Source organism: Danio rerio, chromosome 10, assembly GCF_049306965.1.
Source record: "Danio rerio strain Tuebingen ecotype United States chromosome 10, GRCz12tu, whole genome shotgun sequence".
Lineage (NCBI taxonomy): Eukaryota > Metazoa > Chordata > Actinopteri > Cypriniformes > Danionidae > Danio > Danio rerio.
The window spans coordinates 3867621-3895120 of record NC_133185.1 but is presented as its reverse complement, the minus strand read 5'-3'; the positions used below and the strand labels follow the sequence as shown (position 1 = coordinate 3895120).

At 39.0% G+C, this 27500-nt stretch overlaps 2 protein-coding genes across 3 annotated transcripts in view; both read left to right on the top strand.

Moving 5' to 3' along the window:
- Nucleotides 1–913: 913 nt before the first annotated feature.
- Nucleotides 914–19441, top strand: ddx55 (DEAD (Asp-Glu-Ala-Asp) box polypeptide 55). The gene is made up of 14 exons (NM_173229.2): nucleotides 914–1102; nucleotides 1189–1239; nucleotides 1323–1409; nucleotides 2466–2557; nucleotides 2642–2704; nucleotides 2794–2943; nucleotides 4518–4707; nucleotides 6864–6946; nucleotides 8827–8958; nucleotides 9069–9161; nucleotides 10853–10967; nucleotides 13234–13402; nucleotides 16753–17039; nucleotides 18993–19441. The coding sequence occupies exons 1-14, from the start codon at nucleotides 995–997 to the stop codon at nucleotides 19152–19154; spliced, it is 1782 nt and encodes a 593-aa protein (NP_775336.2). The 5' UTR covers nucleotides 914–994; the 3' UTR covers nucleotides 19155–19441.
- A 3580-nt stretch (nucleotides 19442–23021) lies between these two features.
- Nucleotides 23022–27500, top strand: part of naa25 (N-alpha-acetyltransferase 25, NatB auxiliary subunit) — a 29639-nt gene continuing 25160 nt past the window's right edge. For both annotated transcript variants that reach the window (XM_073914349.1, XM_005172598.5), the window contains exon 1: nucleotides 23022–23113. In XM_073914349.1, coding sequence (XP_073770450.1) covers nucleotides 23056–23113 — 58 coding nt within the window. In that variant the 5' untranslated portion in view covers nucleotides 23022–23055. The remainder of the gene's footprint in view (nucleotides 23114–27500) is intronic.

Here is a 27500-nt window from a genome sequence, read left to right as displayed (position 1 = left end):
CCAGAAGTAACGGCAATATAGATTATGTATTTTTCAGCATTCACATCCCCATCGATTCAGACAGTGTTTCCAACACCACTGGCAAAAATGCAACCCCAAACCAGGACGGAGCCTCCATGTTTCAAATAAAAAATAAATGAAACTGTGTGTGCGATTTATTTCTTCCTTTGCCAGACCATAACCAACAGGCTGTCGGAAGTTGTAGAGGTGTGATATAGATGCCATATGGTAGTAAACTTTTCCTCAGCGCATTTTGGCCCACTTGTTTTGGCAGACTATGCAGCGCCACTAATACGATCCAAGACCAGCGATGAGATGATCCCAAGGTTCCCATAATCCTGGACCAGGCCGTATCCTGAGCAGCTGCTGTGGTGGTTTTGGAGGAGTAGAGAGCATGAGTCTGATTCCTGTGACGCTCCAGGGACAGACGAGTCTTCGCTGATGTCCAGCTTCTCCAGCGCCTTTTTAATTCCTCACTTACATCAATTGGTGAACTTTTTTACTCGCTGCTGTCTTGCATGGTTCGGGACCGGAGGAGCTGCGCATCGATGGATTTGCTCTTCAGTGTTTGGACTCCCAGTAGTGATTATTAAACCACACTGAACTGAACTGAACTTAGACACTGAAAACTGAACTGACACTGTTTCAATTTACTATGATCTTCTATGTGAAGCTGCTTTGACACAATATACATTGTAAAAGCGCTATACAAATAAAGCTGAATTGAATTTAATCAAATTGTTCACTCCATTTAAATGTATTGGTATGAATGCAGATAATTTAATTTGTAAATAAACGTTTTAATGCTATAAACCTTTTTGAATTGACTTATAATGCAATGAAAGATCAACGAAATCCACAAACGACCCACGAGAATGACTGAGGTAATGCGGAACGTTAGTGCCGTCCATTTGTTTCCTATTCGGAGCATATTTCCTGCAGCACACAGACTCTCCCCATGTGTTTACTTTTGTGGAATAAATTTATCTAAACTATGGAAAACATTACCGATGGAAAATGGGGGAGTCTGCCGGTGAAATTACATGACAACATATTACAGACTCTTAAAGAGCTGGGATTTACATATATGACTCCCGTTCAGGTATTGGATTACTGTTTATACTGTCGCATGTTTCTTACCTTATTATCTGACGTAGAGTTGGCTAACTCCGCTGTCTTTCATTTCAGTCTGCCTGTATTCCTCTTTTTATGAGTAATAAAGATGTGGCTGCCGAGGCGGTGAGTTTGTATTTTTATCATAATGTGTAAGCTGCCCTAAGAACGTGTTATAAATATATAATAATCATTAATTGTCATTTCAGGTGACTGGCAGTGGGAAGACTCTTGCCTTTGTGATCCCTGCATTAGAAATTCTTCTAAAGCGAGAAGAGAAGTTAAAAAAGATGCAGGTGTGCACACTTTTGACCCTACTTATACAAGCCCAAATACAGTTTGTACAGTATGGAAAACGCAAATTAAAAAAAGAAAGCAGTGATTTCTAAAATTACTATGACATGTAATTCATTGCAGACAATACAGCAAACATTATATAATTTGTTCCTTATGGTCCCAATTTTGGTTCTTGCAACACATTTTTTAAAAAAGTTGTAACAGTAAAACATTTAGCACTTTGTTATGTTGTCATTCCTTTTCACAACAGTTAAACACGTTTAGGAATTGAAGACGCCAAGTGATGAAGTGTTTCAGGTGTCATTTTGTCACATTCTTTCTGCAAACAAGTCTTAAGGTGGACAACAGTATGGGCTCTTCGTTCAAAATTCACCACACATTCTCTATTGGAGACAGGTCAGGACTACAGGCAGGCCAGTCAAGCACATATATCCTCTTCCCCTGCAGTCAGGACTTTGTAAAGTGTACAGAATGTGGTTTTGCATTGTCTTAAAATATGCATGGGCTTCCCTGGAAAAGAAGGCAGCTTATTGTGCTCCAAAATCTCTATGTACTTGTCAACAATGTTTGTCGTATTGTCTGCAAAGAAATGCAAGTCAAAGAAAATTTAAATCACTACTTAATTTTTTTTTTATTTGTTCCAACCTTTTTTTGGATTTGGGGTTATCATTACTGTTTTCTTTCTGTTTTGGGGAGTGTAGTTCTTCCTTGTGTGTTATATAAAGTTTTAAAGTGATAGTTCACCCCAAAAAAATATAATAATTCTGTCATCGTTTATTCTTTACTTGTTTCAAATCTTTATGAGTTTCTTTCTTCTGCGAAACACAAAATAAGATACTTTGAAAAAAGCTGAAAACTGATAGCCATTGACTTTTATAGTAGGAAAACCAAATACCATGGAAGTCATTTTCCAACATTCTTCAAAACATCTTCTTTTGTGTTCAACAGAAGAAACTCGTTTAGTTTTCAAAACAAATCAAGGTTGAGTAAATGATCGATTTTAGATTTTTGTGTGAACTATCCCTTTAACTACAATTCTTTTAATGCATTTTTAGGTCGGTGCGTTGATCATAACGCCCACCCGTGAGCTGGCTATGCAAATCAGCGAAGTGATGGGTCGTTTTCTGCAGGGATTCCCTCAGTTTACGTGAGATAACATTTTTTACTGTACAAATGTTCTTACGAAGTTTGTTAGAAGTGTAAATCTTACGAAACGTGTGTTTGCTTTTAGACAGATCCTTTTAATTGGTGGAAGCAACCCTATTGAGGACGTGGAGAAGTTGAAGACTCAGGGGTGAGTACTTGCCCTGGACATACAGTATGCCGACATATTCAATATATTGTGTTCATGAAAGCGCACACAATGCTTTGTGCCCTTTACAGAGCCAACATCATAATTGCGACTCCCGGCCGATTGGAGGACATGTTTAGGAGGAAGGCTGATGGACTTGATTTGGCCACGGCTGTGAAGTCTCTAGATGTCCTAGTCCTGGATGAAGCTGACAGATTGTTGGACATGGGCTTTGAAGCCAGGTGATTTTCCACTAGAATCTTTAATAGGGGTGGAAGAAAAAAACAACGATGCATCAATTCTTTCCCTATCCCCACGGTCTCGCTGCAAATCAAAAGGTGATCCAGATTTCTGTGCTGTGGCCCAGCTCTGGAACAGTCTCTAGGGGTGTCAAAATTAATAGTTTCTTCGGTGCACCGCGATGCAGACGCAAACAATAAGGTATCGGTTCAGTAATAATCATAACCGGTTATTATGTACTGACGTCATTTATCTCCTATGCGCTCTGTCGCGAGGGAGGTGAGCGCGAGTATTTACAACACTCAGCCAACTCAGGGCCGGCCCGTGGCATAGGCACCAAAGGCAAATGCTAAGGGTGCTGTATATACAGGGGGGCGCCAGAAATGAGCGCGGTTCAGTTGGTTTTGTTTTCAAAATTCCTGACACACATTCAGTTATAGACGGCATTAACTCAAAAACCTCTTACCCTACAAAGATCTAAAGTGTGTTTCCTACAAAAAGACAAAGCTGGTTATGTTTCACAGCTGTCTTTTTATTTTTTTCGCTCGATATTACGACCACTGCTCCGTTTAAGCCCTCGCAATATTTGTTTAACCGGGAGAGCTCGCGCTGAGAGCAGCTCTCAGCAAGGGACCGTCGGAAAAGTGTTTTTTTTTTGTTGTTTTTTTTTGTTTTTCTGCTCCGCTCAGCGCGAGCTCTCCCTGTTGCGAGGGCTTAAGTGTGTGCGTGTGTGCGTGCGTGCGTGCGTGCGTGCGTGCGTGTGTGCGTGCGTGCGTTCGTGCGTGCGTGCGTGCGTGTGTTTGTTTGTTTCTTTGGTGCTGTCTATGTTTGTGTATGTGTTTGAATGAGAGACAGTGTGGTACTGTGTGTTTATACAGACAGCTTGTTATAGCCTCCCCCCTAAAATATAACACTGTATTGGAAAGCATCGTCAATGCACCGTGATGCACCGAGATATCGAATTGTACCGAATCGAAGGCATGATAATCATAACCGAACCGTGAGACCAGTATAGGTTCACATCTCTAACAGTCTCCCTCTGAACATCAGGATTTCTCCTTCATTGGATGCTTTTAAATCTAACTTAAAGACCTATTTTTGCTCTCTTGCCTTTAATGGACGCATGCATGCTATTTTTTTGTTGTATTTTAGTATTACTTTTATACACATATATTTCCTTGTATTTTTAATACCAGTTTTTAGTTTTATTGTCTAGTTTGTTTTATTGTAAATCACTTTGGATCAACTACGGTTGTGTAAAATTGGGCGGTTGTGTAAATTAAGTTTGCCTTGTCTTGCCTTTCTTCAGTGGAACACAAAATGAGATGTTTTGAAAAATGTTAAAAACTTGTAAACATTGACTTCCATAGTGTTTGTTTTTCCTACTTTGAAAGTGCCGGTTTCCAGCATTCTTCAAAACATCTTCTTTTTGTTCAAATGAAAAAAAAAGTCAAATGATTTTGGGACAAGTAAAGAGAGAGTAAATGATGACTGGATGACAAGTGCAACCCCAAAATGAAATATTCCAGAGTGTAGGAATACAATTTAACAGATTATTTTTGATGTGCCTCTGCAGTTTAAACACCATTCTGGGGTATTTACCCAAGCAGCGGCGCACAGGGCTTTTCTCCGCCACTCAGACGCAGGAGCTGGAGAAGCTGGTGAGAGCCGGTCTCAGAAACCCTGTGCGAATCACCGTGAAGGAGAAAGGGGTCGCGGCCTCCAGTGTGCAGAAAACCCCTGCCAAACTCAGCAACTACTACACCGTGAGTCATTTCTAATCAGCTGTAAATCAGAACCGCTGCGTTGATTATGGCTTAGAATTAGTATTGATCACTGTTGTGATCTCAGAAGCGAAAGAAGGATTCTGAGAACTTGCTATTGCTGCAGTTTCTGATCTACAGGTGTGAAAGCACCCTTATATACATTTCTAGGTGGTTTTGATATATGGAGTTGGAGACAAATCTAAACAAAGCATGCATATTGAACTGCAGGAATCAGCATAACAGAACCAATTGATTTTTTTCTTCTGGAGAAAGTATTATTTGTTTTATTTAGGCTAGAAAAGGTTATACAGTAGCCCCTTTCACACATACAGACCTTTCCGGAAAATTACCGGCAATTTTCCGGAAAGGTTGTATGTGTGAACAGGTCCTTTTGAAAATACCAGTAAATTCGTTCTGGCTATTTTCCGGAAAGAGAAGTTGTAACATTACCGGCAATTTGCCAGAATGCTGCGCTGTGTGAACGCAGAAGGAAGATTTCCGGAATAAGCGCGTGCACGTCTAGAACGAGCTGACGTGAGACGTCTGCTTTAGCCAATCACAACAGTCAGACGCATTCACGTCCGCGCGGTTTATGAGAATAAAAGCCTTTGAATATTTTTCCAGACACATTTAGCTGCTAGAAGTTAGTCAGATCACGTTTATATGTTCTTCTTAATGCCAACTGTGTAAATAATCATCGATGAGATGCTTATGATAAGCCGTTGTTTGTTTACCTTCAAGCTTTGCGTGTGGCTGTGAAACAGCCTGTGAGCGCCTGCACACGCACATATTATGAACATCTCGACATGCGAAAGTGATCCTGCGGAAGTTGTTCACAACACTGATCATCCACAGAGTTTGTAATTTAGTCAAATGTTTACAAATACAAGCGCAGCCGTTTAAAGCTCATTTGTGGTGAATGATGTCAGAATTTACCGGTATTTTGGAATGGATGTGTGAATGCTCTTTTCCGGAAAAATTCCGTAACGTCCTCGCCTGTGTGAACAGCGCTTTTTTGTATATACCGGTAAAGTCGTTCCGTAAATTTTCCGGATATTTACCGGTATCACTGTGTGAAAGGGGCTATTGACTTGCCTAATTTCCCTAACCTGCCTAATTATCCTAGTTAAGTCTTGTACACTGTTTAAATCGACTAGCCTTTTGGTATGTTTGGAATGAAAACATCCACTGAATTAAACTGCTGTAAAAATGCATCAGAAATGTATTTTTTTCAATATGTTTTTTGAATAAATCTGTTAATCAGCCGCTGTCGTGATTAAAACTATTAAATGTTAACTCTTTAATTGACAAGTTCACAAATTATATATATATATATATAATTTTTTTTTTTTTTTTTTTTCCAATATAAAAGGTAATCATAAACTTTTTTTTTTTTTTTTTTTCTTTTATCACAGTCTTGGACATGTGAATGATCAGTAACAACACTGGCTTTGATGCATTGTAAGATTTTGATTGTTTTTTTACCTAATTTTCTGTTGGTGGCTGTTTTTCCTCCATTGACTTCCATTATAAGCACATTTGATGGTGCATAAATACACAGTCTTTGTTTTTGTTTACTTTGTGTAGTTCTGAAAGCTGAGATGCTTATTTAGATTTTCTCAGACACACACAAGTGCTCAAAGGTCACTCTCACACACATATTTACACTTAAATTTGCTGTTATACTCCATATAAAATCCAAAAACTAAGTTGTTTTTTGCACAGGCCTATCTAAAGGGTTAATAGTGCCAATTGATGATCAACAGTAAAAATGACTAACCACCAACAATCAAACGGCAGGATGATGTGCTGTCATAGATTTGTAATACAAAATATATAAAAAGGGGTTATAATGGAAGTCAATGAGGCAAAAACAGCCACCAACAGTAAATTAGAGAGAAAAAAAATGAAAATTAATCAAAAACACTGCATCAAAGGCAATGATGTTTCACATGTCCAAGACTGTGATAAAAGGAAAAATAATCCACAATTACTTTTTATATTCAAAATACGTCATTTTGTGTGTGTTTTTTTCGTATAGGGGTCTGTATTGTTGACTGTTTAATGCATGTTCCTTGTCTCATTATTATCACTTCTCTGCTATAGTCCTCCAGTTAGTCTGTTGTTTACTTGTGCTTTTTCTTCATTATGTGCAGATGTGTCGAGCAGAGGAGAAGTTCAACACTTTGGTGGCCTTTCTCAGGCAGCACAAGCATGAGAAACAGCTGGTTTTCTTCAGGTGTGTTAGACTGAGTCTTCCACATACACTCAGACTACACTCAAACACTTGCACTCAAACCTTTGCCCAGGATGACGGGGTTAAAGCCCCTACACACAGAGAGTCAGAACCTCGGTTTAACGTCTCATATGAAAGACGGCACTCACTGAGCAGAATAGAGTCCCATTAATATACTGGGGCATTAGGACTCACACAGACCACAGGTTGAGCTCCCCCTGCTGGTCTCACTTGTGGCAACAACCTAGCTTTCCCCAATGACTGTAAAAAATATGGACGACGCGACAGCCCCTTTTCCCATTGAACGCCTTGAGGGCAAAACGCCTGCTTGACGGGCACAAACTGTCGCAAAAGACTGCTGAAATTGGAGCCTTGACATGCGCAGAAGGACTGTCTGATGGAGCCAGAGGAGGAGCCGCGAAAATGAGTCGAGCTTCCAACCAAACGCTTTATGTAAAATCAACCACGCCCCCCGAACTTCTCAGCATGCGTTTGCTGTCATATCAACACAAATGGATGTAATAACGTTGACAAATATGAGGGTTTTATATATTCAATCGTGCCAGCTCCGGACCGCAGCGTATAACCTACTCGCGGCGTCGCGGGCTAATTCCGGCATGCATGCGGCAGCGCCGGCTCGCTCGGCCGCCGCATCTGGCTCGATTGACTCGGGCTGGAATCAGGCAGTGAGTCCAGGCATCCGGAGTAGGTCCAGCAGAGGGAGTCAGTCTGAGCTCTGAGGGGTAAGTCTCCGGCAGGTGAGAATCTAGCCGGAACTGGCCCGAGTGTGTTTTGCTATCTGGGTGGCTAGGCGTGTATCAGCAAACTAATAAAGCCCGAAAAAAGCCCTGACCTTAGAGAATAAACAGTGTTTCACCAGGATCATGTATGTCAGAAACTGTAGTTTACTGCAGAACTCATTTTGTCATGGTAAAACAACACAGAAATCGAATAATAACACTTCAGTCTCCTGCCGAAGCTCAGACGTGCTGCTTTGGGAAACTGTCAATCACAGCTGTCAATCACGATGACACGCCCAGCATTAAATTACTGCTAAAAACAAACTGTTTACAAAAATGAAGATCTGCACCTATTTCAGCACAATAACCAGTGCCTTAATTGACCAGAACCATCTTTCGGGACATTTTATTGCAAGTGTAATCATTTTTTTTATTTGGGCTCAAGTCTCCTTCATTAACACGGAGGAGGCGGGCTTTATGACTTGTACTGCAGCCAGCCCCCAGGGGGCGATCTAACGGCCGAGACCTTCACTGAAACGCAGGCTTGCGGCACACTTGGCTTTCCCATGTAGTCTCCCATCCAGGTACTGACCGGGCGCAGCCCTGCGTAGCTTCAGTGGGCGACCTTGTGAGAGTTGCAGAAAGCTAGCTGCCGGCAAATATTAATTATATATAAATTATATTATTATTTAATTATTAAATTGAAATTGTAATTCTTTTTTAACATGTTAAGCATAGTAGTTTTAGTAACTTTTTCATAATAACTCGTTTTTGCCATGCCATTACATAATATTTTACTAGTGCAGTTTTAGATAGGCAAGTTAGGTTAATTAGGCAAGTCATTGGTCGACAATGATTTGTTTTGTAGGTAGTCAAAATAATTAAATCTTAAGGAGGCTAATAATTTAGATTTATAATAATTAAATAAAAACTAACAACTGCTTTTATTTCGGCGAGAAAAAATGACAAACAAATATGTTAGAAAATATTGAGAATCATTCTGTGAAACATCTCTTGGGAACTAAAAAATTAATAAATAAATACTGGACGTGTCTGTCACCTGTGCTCATTTTAACGTTTTCTTACTGAATAGGAGCATCTCTCTTTGTTTTTTTTTTTTTAAATGTTTTCTTTAACCCGCAGCACCTGTGCCTGTGTGGAATATTTCGGAAAAGCCCTGGAAGTCCTGGTCAAGAACGTCAGCATCCACTGCATTCATGGAAAGATGAAGCATAAACGCAACAAGATTTTTGCCGATTTCAGGGCTCTGAAGAGGTGAGGGCACTGCATCATTTAGCCTTTATAGCTAATTACAGAGAAAGCTATTTTAATTTAATTCATATTTGCAATACTATTAAACAACAACTCCATTTATCAAAATACAGTGGGATTCTGGTGTGCACAGACGTCATGGCGAGAGGCATCGACATACCCGAAGTCAACTGGGTGCTTCAGTATGACCCGCCAAGCAGTGCAAGGTAACAGTGACATTAGATTTAATGCAAAAAAAGGTTCAATTCTCATTTATAAATCATAAAAATAAAGGTAACACTTTTCTTGAAGGGCTGTTCATAAGACTTTCATGACACCTTTATAATCTTGACGATACATCATGAATGTAAAGGTGATTGTATGAATGCTTTTGACAACTGTCATTAGCTCCGTTACGCTATTTTAAATGCTAAGGTGACACCTTTATAATGATGACATGACACATTGTAACTGAATGCATGCTCAGTTATGTCATTTTAAATGCAATGGTGACGTTGTTTTGTGACAGATGTCTTTATGACAACTTGACATTACCAAGACTACATAACTTGTCATAAATCTGTCTTTAAATTGTGTTGAAGCAGTAACGCTTAACTTGAAGGGGTGTTCATAAGACTGTCATGACACCCTTATAATCATGACGACACATCATAAATGTAAAGTAGATTGTATGAATGCTTATGACAACTGACATTAGCTCCGTTATGCTATTTTAAATACTAAGGTGGCGTTGTTTTGTGACAGATGTCTTTATGACAACTTGCCATTACCAAGACTACATAACTTGTCATAAATATGTTATTAAATTGTGTTGAAGCTGTAACGCTTTACTTGAAGGGGTGTTCATAAGACTGTCATGACACCTTTATAATGATGCCATAACATCTCTTGAATATGAAGGAGATTGTATGCATGCTTATGACAACTGTCATAGGCTTAGATAGTTCATTTTATATGCAAAGGTGACATTGTTTTGTGACAGATGTTTTTGACAACCTGACATTACCAAGACTACATAACTTGTCATAAATATGTTATTAAATTGTGTTGAAGCAGTAACGCTTTACTTGAAAGGGTGTTCATAGGGCTGTTATGACACTTTTATAATCATGACATGACACATTTAGGAAAGAGATTTTACGCATGCTTATGACCGTCATGAAAGTGTCATTGGCTCAGTTATGTCATTTTAAACACAAAGGTGACATTGATTGAGATGTCTTTGTTATAAGAACTTGACATAAACAAATACATCATAACCTGTCTTTGCCATGACAACTTGACATTACCAAGACAACATAACTTATGACAGCATAAATCTGCCATAAACATGATTGTCGTTATTTTTGTCATGAATATGTTATAATAGCTTTTTTTTCCAGTGGAACAAACTAAATTTGTTTTTAAAATTTATCAATAAAAGTGTCATTACTCTGTCAGATTAATTTATAACAGCGTCATTAGTAATCAGTGACATTTAATGACATTTTATTGACACATTCAATTTGTACAAGAAAAATGTTAATGATGCTGTTATAAAATTCATGACTAAATTACAATGGCTTTATGGCCATCATGTTTATGACAGAGTTATGACAAGATGTGCTGTTTTGGTAATGTCAAGATGTCATTGCAAAGATATCTCAGACAGCATCACCTTTGCATTTAAAATGACGTAACTGAGCAAATGACACTTAATGACATGTCATAAGCATGCATAAAATCTCATTCATATTTATAAGGCGTCATGTCATGATTATAAAGATTTCATGACAGTCTTATGAACACACATTGAAATAGTGTTACAGCTTCAACACAGTTTAAAAGGTGCCATACTGTTTGTATGTTTTGTGCGTAATGAATGAAAGGTAATCAAGTGAAATTCTCCATCCATTAGTTCCTTTGTGCATCGCTGTGGACGAACTGCACGTATTGGAAACCAAGGAAATGCGCTTGTCTTTCTTCTGCCAATGGAAGAGTCATATGTCAATTTCTTGTCCATTAATCAAAAGGTAAGTCAGAGAAAAACTTTCACATTTTCAAAACTTTCATATACAAATGATCAGTGAAGACTGAGTGTTATCACACTCAAAATAGGCTACAGAATTAAAGGTGCCATAAAATGAAAATCTGGATATACCAAGGCATAGCTGAATAGTAAGAGTCCAGTACATGGAAATGACATACCGTGAGCCTCAAATACCATTGTTTCCTCATTCTCATGTCCTGCAAGTATAAAATGCTAAACCCATACTCTTATTCCTGATTCACACGGGCCGTCAATGTCAATGCTTCCCATTTACTTTAAACGGCTGACATCAAGTGTTGCCAAACTGAATTGTAGATCCATCGGCGACGATTCAGCAGCATTGCTCGCTGCAGAAGTTAGGAATTTCTCAACTTTTCAAGCAGCAACTATACTATGTACATATCAAAGAACAATATAACAATTTCCCTAACATTTCAGCCCGCAACCCCCAAAATAACTATGCCAGTGACTCACGAGTCTCAGTATCCTCTGAGGTGGTTATAAATCTATAACCCTGGATAAAAATACCAATTGACCCAAGTCTATTAATCGTTTAATTTAGAAAAACGGCACTCAGAGACCTCCATGTTCAGTCATGGCCTGTATTTATTTTTAATGTACGCAGGTGCTGTAAAGGTGTCCGAAATTTTAACCTGGTAACAAAATCAATGTGCTGCATGTGATGTTATTGCTGTGTCTTATAGTAATATAGTGTAATCACCCTAGGGGACGCCAAATAATCAAAAAGCTAATTGGTTATGTTGTTTTTTTAATGTAACTATTATTAAAGGGCCATGAAACCCCCTCGTTTCAGCAGGGTGTTTTCACACCTCTACTTTGGAAAAAGTCAGAAAAGTGGGCGTGTCCAGCTCTGTTTAGGGGGGAGTGTCGGAGGAACTAAAGAGGGATGGTGTGGGAGTGTCTATTTGCTGAGTTTCAGAGTCAAAACACACACAGGGGACAATGTGACTGTGTTTACATGGACATCTGTAGTCGAATTATTTGCCAAATTATTAAATGGTGGACTTTAACTGCAGTTTGGCTCTTTCATTCAGGGAATTCATTCATGCCCCTCGCGACAAACAAGATATTTGATTCGAGGATCTGCTCTAAGCGTGTATTTTTCATGCAATGTTTGATACCGCACGGCGAATGAGAGAAAAAAAAACCCTCAGCATTTCCCGGAAACTTGGATGCACACAGCAGGTAGCATCAGAAAGCCGCGTGTGTTATTCTGGTCACAAAATGCGGCGAGGTTACACGAGGTTACACTTTAGTTGTGGTGCTAACATGTTTACACTCGGTTTAATAGTTAGTTCGATAAGAACAAACTGAATAAACAAAGAGCACTGGTCGCTCACTTACCAAATCTTTAGAGACAGGACAATCACCAGCAACTAGAGCCGCATCTTTATTAAGAGAAGACTACAAGCCAATCCGGATCTCAGCGATTGCAGATGAGAACAGCTCTCAGGTAAACAATGTTCCTCCTTAGACACTTAAGTTATTGTTGTCGCGTACACTGTTAATCGACACGTGACTCTGAGCTCTCACAGAGAGAAAATGAAAACAAAACTTAACTGCAGCAAACTATAAAAGCAACACTTCACGCTTGTTTTGCCAACACAACGTGGTGTGTCTCATCTAAACACTGTGACAGTAATGAATATTAATGAAGTTGCACAATAGAGCGCGCTGATTGGTTTGAACCAAGCCTTACTCATGCATTAATGCAGCACACTCGGAGACATAATAAGACCCACTCTGGCACAGACGCCCAGTCTGCACGCTGGAATACATGCTATTATCTCATGGCCGTGACGCAGCTTCAAAAATTCGTTCAATCCGGATGTACGAATTTGCTTGAAATAACGCAAAAACAATCAATTTACACTTTTTAGTGAGATATAGGTGTCTTAATAGTGTTTTTAGCAGTCTGGGACACATATACGACTGTCAACAGCTCAAAAATGTGTTTTGGTGTTTCGTGACCCTTTAACTACTATTTTTGCTTCTGTAGGTTATGGATGAAATATGGTAATTCTAATAGTTTAAAAAAATCTATTAGATTTCATACAAACCCCCCCAGTGATTGTATGAAAACATATTACTATCCATTGTATATCATTTAGGTTCATGCATCTTTCTGGTTGTTTGTGCAGCTTCATACCCTGTTTGTCTTAATATTCTCTTTTCTTATTATAAATGTTTGACGTTAAGGTGCTAAGTGCTTGTACTTTGTCCCTCAGTGTCCCCTTCAGTCGTTTTCCTCAGTGAAAGATGTGGTTGATGTTCTGCCGAAATTGAAGGCGATGGCTTTAGGCGACCGAGCGATGTTTGAGAAGGGCATGAGAGCCTTTGTGTCGTATGTGCAGGCGTACGCCAAACATGAGTGCAGTCTGATATTTCGCATTAAAGGTGAGTGAGTTTACTTGACCACGGTGGCCGAGAGCTAAAGGCCGTAGCCAGAGACTCTGTAACGTAATAGCAGAGATGAAGCTAAAAATGCGTCCAAACACTGCTGTTTCCACAGAGCAGCTCAGTGCTGGATTCGGTTAAATTCTCCTCAAAGCAGAAGCTGTGAACTACAACCTGTAGATGTTTTTATTTGTTAAAATTGATCATGACATGTACAGTGTCTAGCGCTAACGGTATGCTGCAGCAATGATGTAAACAATGGGAAATGCTGCTTTGCACCGCTAATGATTGAGCTACAAATTCATATTTATCAGTCAAACTGCTGTAAACACACACACACACACACTTCAACAGCAGTGCAGTGTCTCTCTATGTGTGTGCGCGACTGCATTGTTTCTCTTTACATCTCAGATAATGAAGTCGCAAAAGATATGTGGATGATTTATATCACTTACACCTGCATATTCCGGATATATGTGAAAGATGTCGTGTAACGCGTTGAGTTTAAAAAATACAGGAGAGCTCACCTAACTGGTGGTAGCAGCAGACAAATAAATCAAGGCACACACAGGTCGCATCCCACATCTTGTGCTTTATTCTTCTGTCACGATATCTTACAGAAAATAACGTAATCCGAGCATCAGAGAAAAAGAAAGTCCCGCGCAGATGCACTTGTTACAGAAAGCTCACACATTCACGCACACACATAGACACACGCAATAGCGATGTCTCTTATGGCCCGTTTCTACTGAGTGGTACGGTTCGGTTTGGTACACTTTTATGGCCGTTTCCACTGTCAATAAGCGTACCGAACCAAACCGTACAACTTTTTCAGCACCCTTTCAAAAGGGTCCCAAAAACGAGAAAGAGTACCAAAAGGTGGAGCTACACGCGCAGCCGAACGCTGACTGGTTACGTCACGAGCTCGTGGAGCTAGACAGAATGTAAACAAAGGATCCGCCATGTTCTAATACACAGCCGAGAGATTACATGGATATACTATATGCATATAATAACCAGCCATGGATGACCCGGGCTCAAACAAACCTTGTCGTCGTCTTGATGAACAGACACAATGCAAAGAAGAACAAAATCTGCCGTGTGCTGTTGTTGTGAGCCCGTCTAAAAGTGCGAGCGGTATTTGCTTTCTTCCTGGACCGCGCGATCGCGTCTATATTTGATATAACAAACTTCTTGAGCTGATAATAATAACGTGTAATATGTGATTGTTGAAGTGTCTCCGTCATCTGATCCATTCAGAAAGAAAAGACAAGCGCGAGAGTAAAGCGCGGGGAAAAAAAAGGAGAAACCCGGCAAAACACAGGAGCAAAAGTGTTTAACAACCTGAATCATGAACAAACTGCCATGATTATCTTCGCCTTTTGGACTATTATCAACTGGGAATGACAAAATAACTCTCTAACAGAGTTTGCATGTGCTGCTGAAGATTACAGACACAGATGAGAGGTTTGCGCTGACTGCGGGCTCTGTTGCGTGTGTTTTTGAACCCAAATAAATACTAAATGTATGATGCGTGTAGTTTTACTGTAATTAATAATATATCGGAGACTGTAAGGGGCTGTATGTGTTCATATATGTTGCATTTATGTATTTATTTTATATAATTACAGACGTTACAGTAGCTTATTTCGCACTGTCATTGATCTGCAGTTTTAATCAATTCTTGTTCATAGAAAAGTCAGTAATAAACATTTATACACAAGTATTTATGTGTATAAAGCATCTGTTTTGTGAGAAGTGCTTCTCATATGATATGTAAACAACCCGTACAGCTTTACTGTAGACATTTATTCGAGCGAGCATGACGTCGACATAAACTTTATGTCGTACAACACGCCCACCAAAAGGGTACCCTTTGTGGTGGAAACACAAGACCCGTACCAACCCGAACCGTACTGTACCGTACTGTACTGTACCAGTCAGTGGAAACGAGCCATTAAAGGAGCTGCACCCCATTTTGAGTGACTGTTGTGACTGACTGTTTACACAGCAGAAAAGCGCGTGCTTGTACGGGCATGACGCGGAGCCGAATCGCACCACATCATGACGATGACCAATCAGAGTCACTTGAGGTCAGGCCTTTCAGAGGAACTAGGAAATATATCAGTCGTTTTCATGTTAGCTGAGTAGCTGTACATAATCAAAGTGAGATTTATGAAAAAAATAACACGATTTCCTTCAAGTGAAACATGAGCACACATTGCTTTGCATCTTATAAACACAACCAAGCCTTAAATTTACATTCTGGACCACCCCTTTAAAGTGCTGTTGCTTGTAATGTCTTATTGCTCATCATCAAAAATTAAAATAACAACGTATGACAGCTGAGGGGAGTTCGAGGGACTCAAATAAAACAAACCCTGAAACTCTGCCCATTGTGAGGAGAGTTTACTCGCACGTGACTAGTTTTAGCTGTTTTGGTCTGTTTAGAAACTTTCAACCCAAGCTCATTCTGGAAACGTAGCCCCGCGGACGTTTCTGGAGACCGCGATTTACGTGGCTGGAGGTACGTAAGGCCGCGTTTAGTTTTTTTCGAGCGAACGCTGCGGGGCGGTGTGGCGCCGCTCCGCCCCTCCTCTTCACGCTCGCCGGCCGACAGCTCGCCTCCGAGTGGAGGGCTTTCCCGATGCAATCAGTTTGTCTGCTTAGCTCACAGCATTGCGTCGGCGGAGCGGAGGCCCCAGAGGAGGAGCCGGCCGTGTTGGACGACGACCGGGATCGAGTCCGGGGAACAGCAGGTTCCGAAAATCAGGTAAGACGAAAAACGGAATCCGAAAAATAAGGGCGAGAACGCGGCGGGATCCGAAAACGCGGTCGAAATCGAAGACGAGGGCTTTTGCTTTTTTTTTTTTTCTGGACGGCTTTTGCGAACCGTCGCTCGGGTTTAGGGAAGGAGGAGGAGGAAGAGGAGGGCGGCCGAGTCGCCCGATCCGGCGGCTTTTCACGCAAGAACGGCGCGGTCGCGAACGTCGCGCGCTCTCGAGAGGCGCCCGAGACGCAAAAAAGCGCGCACAGCTGCCTCTCGCGAATCCGCGAAAACAAAAACCGCTCGAATACGTAAATCGCGGTCCGCAGAAACGTCCGCGGGGCTACGTTTCCACAATGAGCCCGGGTTGGAAACTTTGCAGTGTGTAAGCGAACCGCACCAAGAACAAAAATAAACATTGTACGATTTTAATCCCTGTTTCGGAACAAAAGAATTGATCTACAGGTGTGAAAAGCTCTCTCGGCTCTCTTTTAGGCTCTCTCGGCTACCCTAAACAACACATTTCATAAGATTCATTGCTAACATTTCTCATCTAAATATCTTGATGGTTTCTTTTTTACAGACCTAGATTTCGCCGCTCTGGCTCGTGGCTTTGCTCTTGTCCGATTACCCAAAATGCCTGAATTAAGAGGAAAGACCTTCCCAGACTTTAAAGCGGAGGCCATTGACACAGACACCATCCGCTTTAAAGATAAAAACAGGGAGAAACAAAGACAAAAGTGGCTGGCGGAGCAGAAAGAGAAAGAGGTGCCGCTGAGGAAGAACTTCATCAAGAACAAAGCCTGGTCCAAGCAGAAGATCAAGAAGGATAGGAAGAAGAAGAGGGCTTCCAAAAGAAAGCTAGATCAGGTTTGCTACTTACTATATTGCTCGATCACAGTTTTTTGTACACACACTGGCTGTCAGAAATTAATTCAATTCAATTAAATTCAATTAAACTGTTTATTGTCATGTGCACAGTAAGGAAACACGTTTCCCTGTACAATGAGATTCTTACTTTGCCGTCCACAGTGAAGTCATACACACAACATACACATATATACACAGAAGTGACTGAAGTATGATTATAAAATGTAAGTATATAAATATCTATAAAAGTAAACAATATATAAAACTGATTTAAGTAATGAAACATGTAAACAATGTACAGTGGTTCTTAAATTGTCCATATAATGCAAAAAGTGCCTAGTGCAATTGGCTTATGTGCCAAAAAAAATAGTGCAAACTGGGATGGAGAATGTAGTGTTGTACTGAGCAGAAAAAGAGACTGTTATGTGCATTGGTTATCTGTTTAGAAGTCTGATAGCTGATGGGAAGAGAGTTCTTGAGTCTAGAAAGAGTTCTTGAGTCTATTAGAAATTAGAAAGATAGGTCAGAAATACTAATTCATTCATTCAGAAAATTGATTATTATCAGTGCTGTAAATCAGTTTATGTACTTCATATTTTTATGAAAACTGTCATACACTACCATATAAAAAAAGCTTGTTTTCTTCTTTTTTTTTATTCAAAGAGAGTAAAACTATTATATATATATATATATATATATATATATATATATATATATATATATATGTGTATGTATATATATATATATATATATATATATATATATATATATATATATATATATATATATATATATATGTATATATATGTATATATATATATATATATATATATATATGTATATATATATATATATATATATATATATATATATATATATATATATATATATGTATATATATATATTTAATACAATTTTATTATAAAACATGTATAATTTCTTAAAGGAAATGTAACAAGCTCATTTTTCCCAATCTCATATTCTGATTCAGAAACTGAACATCTGGAGGTGTGCTGTGGGCAGAGCTACTGACAATCTTTATCAAAACAGGATTAAAAACAGTACATTTAATTAGGGCCAGACAATAATTCGATATCAGTCTATATCGTGATAGATGTTTTTTCAATAACGGTGATATGATTTTTAAACCCGTTTCCGATATTTCGATATACATTTGCATATTTATTTTATTATTTATACAATTGAAGTCAGAATTATTAGCCCCCCTGAATTATTTTTTTCCCCGGTTTATGTTTAACGGAGAGAAGATTTTTTTTCAACATGCAGTTGAAGTCAGAATTATTCACCCCCTGTGAATTATTTTGCTTTTTTAAATATTTTCTAAATGATGTTTAACAGAGCAAGGACATTTTCACAGTATGTCTGATAATATTTTTTCTTCTGGAGAAAGTCTTATTTGTTTTATTTCGGCTAGAATAAAAGTGGTTTTTAATTTTTTAAACACCATTTTAAGGTCAACATTATTAGCCCCTTTAAGCTATATTTTATTTTCGACTGTCTACAGAACAAACCATCGTTATACAATAACTTGCCTCATTACCATAACCTGCCTTGTTAACCTAATTAACCTAGAAGTGTCTTGAAAAATTTCTAGTCAAATATTATTTACTGTCATCATGGCAAAGATAAAATAAATCAGATATAAGAAATTAGTTATTAAAACTATTATGTTTAGAAATGTGTTGGAAAAATCTGCTCTTTGGGGAAAAAATTGGGTGGAAAAATTATTCAGGGGGGCTAATAATTCTGACTTCAACTGTATGTCTAAACATAATAGTTTTAATAACTCATTTCTTTTCACAGCCAGCCCTACTTTTACATATATATTTCTTTGAAATAAATGCATAATAACATAATTATTACAAACCCTTTTTACCGCAATGGTATACAAACCTGGGATACTCTGTAAAATGTCAATGCTAATCTTCACAGGATTCGGACGCTGCAGAGGAAGACTTAAACGAGCTTATGAATGACACCCGTCTGCTGAAGAAACTGAAGAAAGGGAAAATCACCGAGGAGGACTTCGACAAGCACATGAGTTCAACGGACAAACACAAACCAGCAGGAATAGACAGTTCTGATGGAGACTGAGAAAGAGACGTCATGTGTGAGACTTCATGCTGTCGTTTCACTTCGATATGCTGTATCAGCAGTGTTACTTCCTTTCTGATTGACTTTCTCTGGGATGTACGAAGTCCATGCGTTCATCACCAATGTGCTTTTGTACTAACAATATTATACACAGTACGTCACTTGTAATTAGAAATGTATAATGCTGTCAAATCATCTCTGCAGGACTGTGTGATTTATACTTTTTCATTAAGAATAATGTTGAGATGAATTGCGCTGAAAATAAAGCAAATGTAATATGACTCCCATTTAAATTCCCAAAGGAGAGTGCTTTCATTTAACACATATAAAAAAGTTCTGTATGTATGTGTAATTGATTATGAATACAGAAATTCACTGTGCCATAGTATTTATATTCTACTACCGGTATATAAAATGAATTGGTCACACTTTACAATAAGGTTCATTAGTTAATGCATTTACTAACATGAACTAATCATGAACAACACATGTACAGCATTTATTAATCATAATTGAACATTTACTAATGCATTAATAACATCCAAGTCCATGCTAGTTAACATTAGCTAATGCACCATGAGTTAACATGAACTAACAATGAACAACTGTATTTTCATTAATTAACGTTAACTAACATGAGCAAATACAGTAGTAAATATATTGTTCATGTTAGTAAATGCATTAATTAACATTAACTAGCGAACCTTATTGTAAAGTGTGACCAGTAAATTAAATGTTTTAATGTTTTTGATGCCACTGATCATGAAATATGATCATTCTAAAATGTAAACGACTTCAACTGTAAACGAATGTAAACGACTGAAGACCAACTAAACTTCTCTGACCACATTTCTAGAACTGCTCGATCTCGCAGATTCGCACTCTACAACATCAGAAAGGTCCGACCCTTCCTATCTGAACAACTCCTTGTTCAAGCTCTTGTTCTCTCCAAACTGGATTACTGCATCTCTCTACTAGCCGGGCTCCCAGCAAACTCTATCAAACCTCTTCAGCTGCTTCAGAACGCAGCAGCACGAGTGGTCTTTAATGAACCTAAAAGAGCACATGTCACTCCGCTGCTCATCCATTTGCACTGGCTGCCAGTTGCTGCTCGCATCAAATTCAAAGCTCTGATGTTTGCTTACAAAGCAACTTCTGGTTTTGCTCCTTCTTATCTGCTCTCACTTCTGCAGATGTATGTGCCCTCCAGAAACTTACGCTCTGTGAATGAACGTCGCCTCGTGGTTCCATCCCAAAGAGGGAAGAAAACGCTTTCCCGAACTCTCGCATTCAATCTGCCCAGTTGGTGGAATGAACTCCCTAACTACATCAGAACGGCAGAGTCACTCGCTGTCTTCAAGAAACGACTAAAAACTCAACTATTTAGTCTCCACTTTCCTTACTAATATGCAACTTCCTCTCTGACTCCTCCACTAACTACACAAAAAAAAAAAATTAATAACGCTTTCCTTCTTACACTTTACACACCTGAAACTTGCCTACAGCACTTATTCATTGTTGCTCTTATAGTTGTGTAAATTTCTTCCTTGTCCTCATTTGTAAGTCGCTTTGGATAAAAGCATCTGCTAAATGTAAATGTAAAATACATCTAAATACTTACCTGTAAAATACACCTACACTACCTGACAAAAGTCTTGTTGATGACTGTTTCATTTATCCCTCTGAACAGGTTAAGAGTCTGGGTGTCATCCTTGATAGCATGCTATTTTTTGATTCTCACATCAATAACATCACCCGGTCTGCTTACTTCATACGCAACATTTCCCGTCTCCTCCTTCTCTTACCCCTCACGCTACAGCTGTTCTCGTCCATAGCCTTGTCACGTCTCGTTTCACGTCTCGTTCCCTTTAGTCTCACTCTTACATCCCTCCATAAGCTTCAGTTGTCCCAGAACTCAGCTGCCTGTATCATCACCAGAACCCCTTCTTCTCATCACATCACCCCTGTCCTGCAGCAGCTTCATTGGTGACCTGTTTATTTTCGAATTGATTTAAAAATTTCGATGTTAACACTCAAAACCATCCACAATCTCGCCCTTCTATATTTGTCTGCCCTCATCCACGTTCCTGTTCCTTCTCACAACCTGCAATCTTCTTCCTCTCTCTGCTCGTCTATGGGCAACAGAGCATTCAGCTGCTCTTCTTCCCGGCTTTGGAACTCACTACCACCTGCCACTAGAAGCATTGACTCCCTCACACTATTCAAATCAAGACTCAAAACCCACTTATTTAAGATGGCTGTTAATATTTAATTTTATCTGGTCCATTCCTGTGTATATTTTTATTATTTCTCGTTGTTTTATTGCTCTTGATTTATTGTACGGTGTCATTGAGTTGCCAGAAAGGTGCCTTTAAATAAAATGTATTGTTATTATTATTGCCTATTCAAGTTTTAGGTAGAACAAAAGAATAACTTGACTTCTAGTTGATCATTTGGTATCAGAAGTGGCTTATATGAAAGGCAAAGGCCTCTAGATTACACTTATTTTATCAGAATATAACATGATCATGCCTTGATTTTTAATGATTTCATTAGGACAGTAAGGTCTGACTTTGCTTAGACTAAAGTCTCATCACTGAACAGAAATAATGTCCAGTATAGAATATAAAGTCCTGCTGCAGTGGAGACAGAATGAATATTGTGTCTGACTCCATCATGAGCTTGGAGGACTGCATCCATACATCTCTGCAATGACTCACTGATTAATAAAGTCATCTGGAATGGCAAAGAAAGCGTTCCTGCACGACTCCCAGAGTTCATCAGGATCCTTTGGATTCATCTTCAATGCCTCTTCCTTCATCTTACCCCAGACATGCTTAATAATGTTCATGTCTAGTGACTGGGCTGGCCAATCCTGGAGCACCTTGACCTTCTTTGCTTTCAGGAGATTTGATGTGGAGGCTGAAGTATGAAAAGGAGCGCTATCCTGCTGAAGTATTCGCCCTCTCTTTGGTTTGTAATGTAATGGGCTGCACAAATGTCTTGATACCCCAGGCTGTTGATGTTGCCATCCACTCTGCAGATCTCTCACACGCCTCCATACTGAATGTAACTCCAAACCATGATTTTTCCTTCACCAAACTTGACTGATTTTTGTGAGAATCTTGGGTCCATGCAGGCTCCTGTAGGTCTTCTGCAGTATTTGTGATGATTGGTAGACTATGCAGGTAAAAACAAATCCAGTCCTCAATTACTTTTATTTTGAAAATACGTAATTTTGTGTGTGTTTTTTCACCAAATCAGTGACATCATTTATGAATTTGACAATTAAATAGGTAAAATCCTGTATTTTTCTTAGCAGATTAGTAGTTTTGATCAGGACTGAGGTTGATTAACAACATTTATAAAATAAATTATTTATCTGATGCATTTTTACAAGTTTAATTCGGTGGATGTTTCCATCCCTATAACAAAAAGGTAGTAATTTGCCCAGAGAGTATCGTTGAGTTTTTTTTTTTCATTATTATTATTTCAAAGCATTTTCTTAAAATATGTGTCAAAATAAGATTTGTAACCAAAGATCATTCTGCTAGCTGAAACAGAGAGAGCTGTGGCCAAATTAAGCCTCAAAATCGCGACAGAGTGGATGAAAACATCCCCAACTCGACACAACGGTTAAGTTCGTTCCGGAAATGTTCAAAGCATGGAGGAGAGTCTTCCTGCATACAGCAGTGTTTGTAATATTTAGCAATTAGGAAAACAATATTCACAATGTCTGATAATGACTTGTCTGAACCATAAACATAAAGCAGAATACATCGGGAGATGTGTCTTTTACAGTGACACTGAACGACACGCATGACTCCCAGGTTCCCGTTTAAAGTCTTTCCGGAGTGCTCGCTCTGCGCATGCGCATCAATTAATCCTGCTCAGCTCCATCATGGCGGCGAGGGGCCATGTGCAAGACCCTAACGACAGGAGGCTACGACCTATCTACGGTAAGATAAAAACCGCACCGTGGGGCTGATGGAGACCCTGCTGGTCTCGCTAGTGTTGCAAGACCGACCAGTGCGTTGTTGTGTTTATCAAATGGCTGCAGGAGCTGTGGAGAGCCGGTGAGGCCTGTGGAGCTGAAGCCGCGGTCTCAGTTCGGCTGCGGTGCCCTATGACAGTGCGTCTTTATGCGGTCACAGTCTGACCCTTATATCGATGCAAAACACCTTTGCGTTTAGCCCCTTTATCACAGAAATGCGCTTTAAATATCCGGACATAAGTGACAATGTCATCTGATGATCCAGCTCCTAACCTGTGAGAGATGTCAAAGAGATTAACTGCCACATATGAGCCTTTTGTGCTTTAATATTTCATGTTCTTTCTGTGTTGTTATGCTTGTAGACTGCGAGACTTGTGCTTTGCATGCCTTTAGATATGTTTAGGTTAGTATAACCTTTGTAATTATGTTACAGATTCATAAAGCTGCACTTTATGTCTAAATGAGCTGAGATGAACCTGCTGATTCTGTACTAGAGCTTATTTTTAAGCCTCTTTGTGAACTATGCCGTCTAAATTTGGGATATGTTCTCAATATGAGTGCTGAAAGGCCATTTTAATAACTTTTTAAATGCTTCAAATCTTAGTCTTAACATTGCCTAGAGTTACACCACTGATATTTGATTGAGGTAAAGTTGGTTTTATATTCGCACATTCATTCAGTGACAACTTGTGACCTATATTGTTTACCATGATACTTTAAATATTAGGTCTGAAATCACATGCAAGTAGGACTTCAAAACAACATTAGCACTATTTATTTGACTGTGAATCATTTTGTATTTAGATAATATGATTTTTACTATTTAGAATAAGCAAACAATGCTTTTCTGAAATTATATTATTGAAGAGAACGTCTGAATGTGTGAATATAAAATTAACTTTACCTCATTTGATATGTTTAACTAGACCTGTCACAATAATCCTTATATCGATTTATCGCACAACACGTGGACATGACCTCAATCGATTTTGGTGATGCAATATATATCGGCCATACATAAAAACCAATTCTAGCCACATTTTAGCTGGTTGCACAACCTCTCTATCTCTATCGGAGGTGTCAGAGTCAATATGGATAAAAAAAGCACTATAGTATTTGCTATAAATTACTATAGTACGCTTTCATGTGGGTGCCTGATGACTGAAAATAGATCGGTTACTTTTTTCTAGTTCTTTTTACCTTGGACATTTTTAACATCTATTATTATTATCATTATTATTATTATTATTACTATTTATTTGTTTAGGATATCCATTTTCACAATCGGATTTCAATGCCTCATTATGTAATTGTTAAAATGACTATAATTAAATGAAATATTATAAAGGATGAAATATGATGTGTTATTTGGAAAAGCGTACTTGCATTATGACACTATTAACGCCCATTTCCGGTCTGATCAACTAAATCCTTTCAGAGGTGCACCCAGTTCATCAACTCCTCTAGAAACTATACCTGGATGATGAAGGCTTTCAGCGGTGATTCAAACTGAGCCGAGCCCAGTTTGATGAGCTGTTGTCCGTTGTCGGATAGAGGATTTCTCTTCATGACACCAACAACAGGCGCTACATCATAATCACGCCCCTACAAGAGCAAGCTCCTGATTGGTTAACGTGGTGCAAATGTCAGCTGAAGTTAAAATGTTCCAGCTTGACCAGATTGTTGAACGCACTAAAAGCTCAACTCGTGCGTAGTCACGTCATTTGCGTCGCCTTATTCGCGCAAAAACTTGCCGCAGGATGTCTATTCTCGTCTTAGCAGTGACTTAACATGTAAATCATCCGCATCTGGAGGGAACGCAGCATTAGAGGCTGGCTATATTTACACTCTGGGGCCACTTGTCTGTGTTTAAATCTTTTTATAGAAGTTATTTTTGCATAATATATCTTCTTCAAATTAAATTATATCTACGTTCCTACACTCACCTATTGTCATGAGCTTTGCGTCATGACTGAAAGGACAAGATCTTGGATACAAGCGGCCAAAATGAGTTTCCTTCGTGGGGTTCACCTTAATGGATAAGGTGAGGAGCTCTGTCACTCGGTAGGAGCTTGGAGTAGAGCCGCTGCGCCTCACATCGATAGATGTCAGCTGAGGTGGCTTTGGCATTTGTTTTGGATGCCTCCTGAACGCCTACCTAGGGAGCTGTTCTAGGCATGTCCCAAATGGAGGAGGCCTCGGGGAAGACCCAGGACACGGTGTAGGGACTATGTCTCTGGGCTGGCCTGGGAACGCCTCGATCCTTCCAGAGGAGCTGGAGGAAGTGTCTGGGGAGAGGGAAGTCTGGGGTTCTCTCCTAAGACTGCTGCCCACACGACCCAGCCCTGGAAAAGCAGTAGAGAATGAATGAATGAATCAATTAGGGTTGTAACGGTATGAATTTTTCACGGTATGATAATCGTCTAAAACAATACCACGGTTTGACGGTTTCGCGGTATACGGTATGTTACAAATGTTACAAAATAATAGAACAGTGAAGCAAATTTGACTTTTTCCAAATAATATATTTTTAGTTACTATAAACAACACCACTTACAATGAACAATTAAAAAATAAGAAAATAATAAATAATGTGTCAAAGTCCAAATAAAGTCCAAATAAACATGGTGCAAATCCTCAGTAAAAAATAGATATAAATATTTACTATACTATAAATAGTTACATAACGAAACTAGATTCAATATGGAGCATCCTTAGGTTTTATGTGCCAGCATGGATATGGTTGTCTGTGGATATGGATTTGGATATGGTTGTATGCAATGCAGACAAACAGCTGCATCTTCATTTGCGTCTTTTGAAAACAGCAAGAGCAGCAGTTCGTCTTAGCTGTGTCACTGTTTTGTCATGTTTCTGTGCTGCTGTGCATGCAAAAGTACTTAGTATGAGAATTATTTCATGCAAAACTTTTTTTTTTTTGCGTTTTATTTAGCCGTGCATAAATATATGCCTTTCTCTCATTCCGTGTTGTTCAAAAAGCTTGGTCCACAAACAAAAGTGAAACCTATGCTTATTGGTTGTGATATAGCGAGTTTGAACCAATCTGGGCATGGAGGAGGGACAATGCATCAATGTATCATGTCTGATTTGTCCGGAGACACAGTGACGAGTGTTTCTTTGTCAAATCAGCGTTGTCAAATGTTGATGACGTAACCGCACTGATTCCGGAGCCTCTGAAAGTCCGCGAATGTTATGTGATGCAGCACTGGAAAGCTGAGATTCTCTTCTTTATGCCAATCTTTGAATTGTATGAATCGGATCAGCGGATCAAAAGTTATTAAACATTTAAGAGCAATACTTATTTTTAGCCGCGGGCGGCTGTCTCGGTCTTTAAGGGTTAAAACCGTTGATATGCAATTGTTCATGGTATGATAATCGTGCACGTTCAAATCGTGGTAAAACGTCATACCGGTATATTGTTACAACCCTAGAATCAATCAATTATATTATTATTTATTATATAATATAGAAATTATAAAAAATACTATGTTTCATTTTGAATAGATCCAAACTGTTATTATATTATTTTTGGTCATATCAGCGACTCACTGCCACGCTAGCCAATCCATAACAATCAACAGATCACTGACCTTTATTTTGGTGCTTTGTGCTTGGAGTCAGACTGTGTTTCTGTGTGGGTGATTGAACAGAAGGAACAATGCTAGTTAGATGTATTACTGGACAGAGACACAGAACTGTTCTCTTGCAGAAATTCAGCATCTACTGTCTGGCCTGGTTAATTTTGGGATCCAGCTGTCATGAGACACAGTCCTGTGTTCTTTTAGCAGAGACTTTTGGGACAGGAGGGAGGGGGTTCCTGCGCTCAGAATTGGATTGAGCATTTGGTGAGAGAACGTTCTCACAGTCCGAGCTCTGTGTTGTGCGTCTGAGTGTCTGCAAGCATTTGGTCCTCTTTGCCAGTGCTTTTATACCTTTAATTTTGGATTAGCATCATAGGATGTACAAGTTACCCAAAAATAAACCATTTTCAGTTCAGTTTATTGTTCAGTTTATTTATTTTTTATTTCATTCAATGTGTTAAACAGTGCTGGTTTAATGAACACTTCACTTTTTTAACGCTTGTATACTGTTCAAATTGACTACCCCTTCATTATGTTAGGGGCTGTTTTTGTCCAATTGACTTTCATTATCACATTTTTGATTGCAAAGCCATGAGGCCAAATAATCATACATTCCTGATTGTTGCTGGTTTTCCCTCTTGGGAATAGGTATAATTTGCCATTTTTACTGTTGATTATTAGTTGGCTTCATTTAGACCCTTTAGATAGGCCTGTGCAAAAAAAGTTTCTGACTTTTATGTAGAGTTATATAGA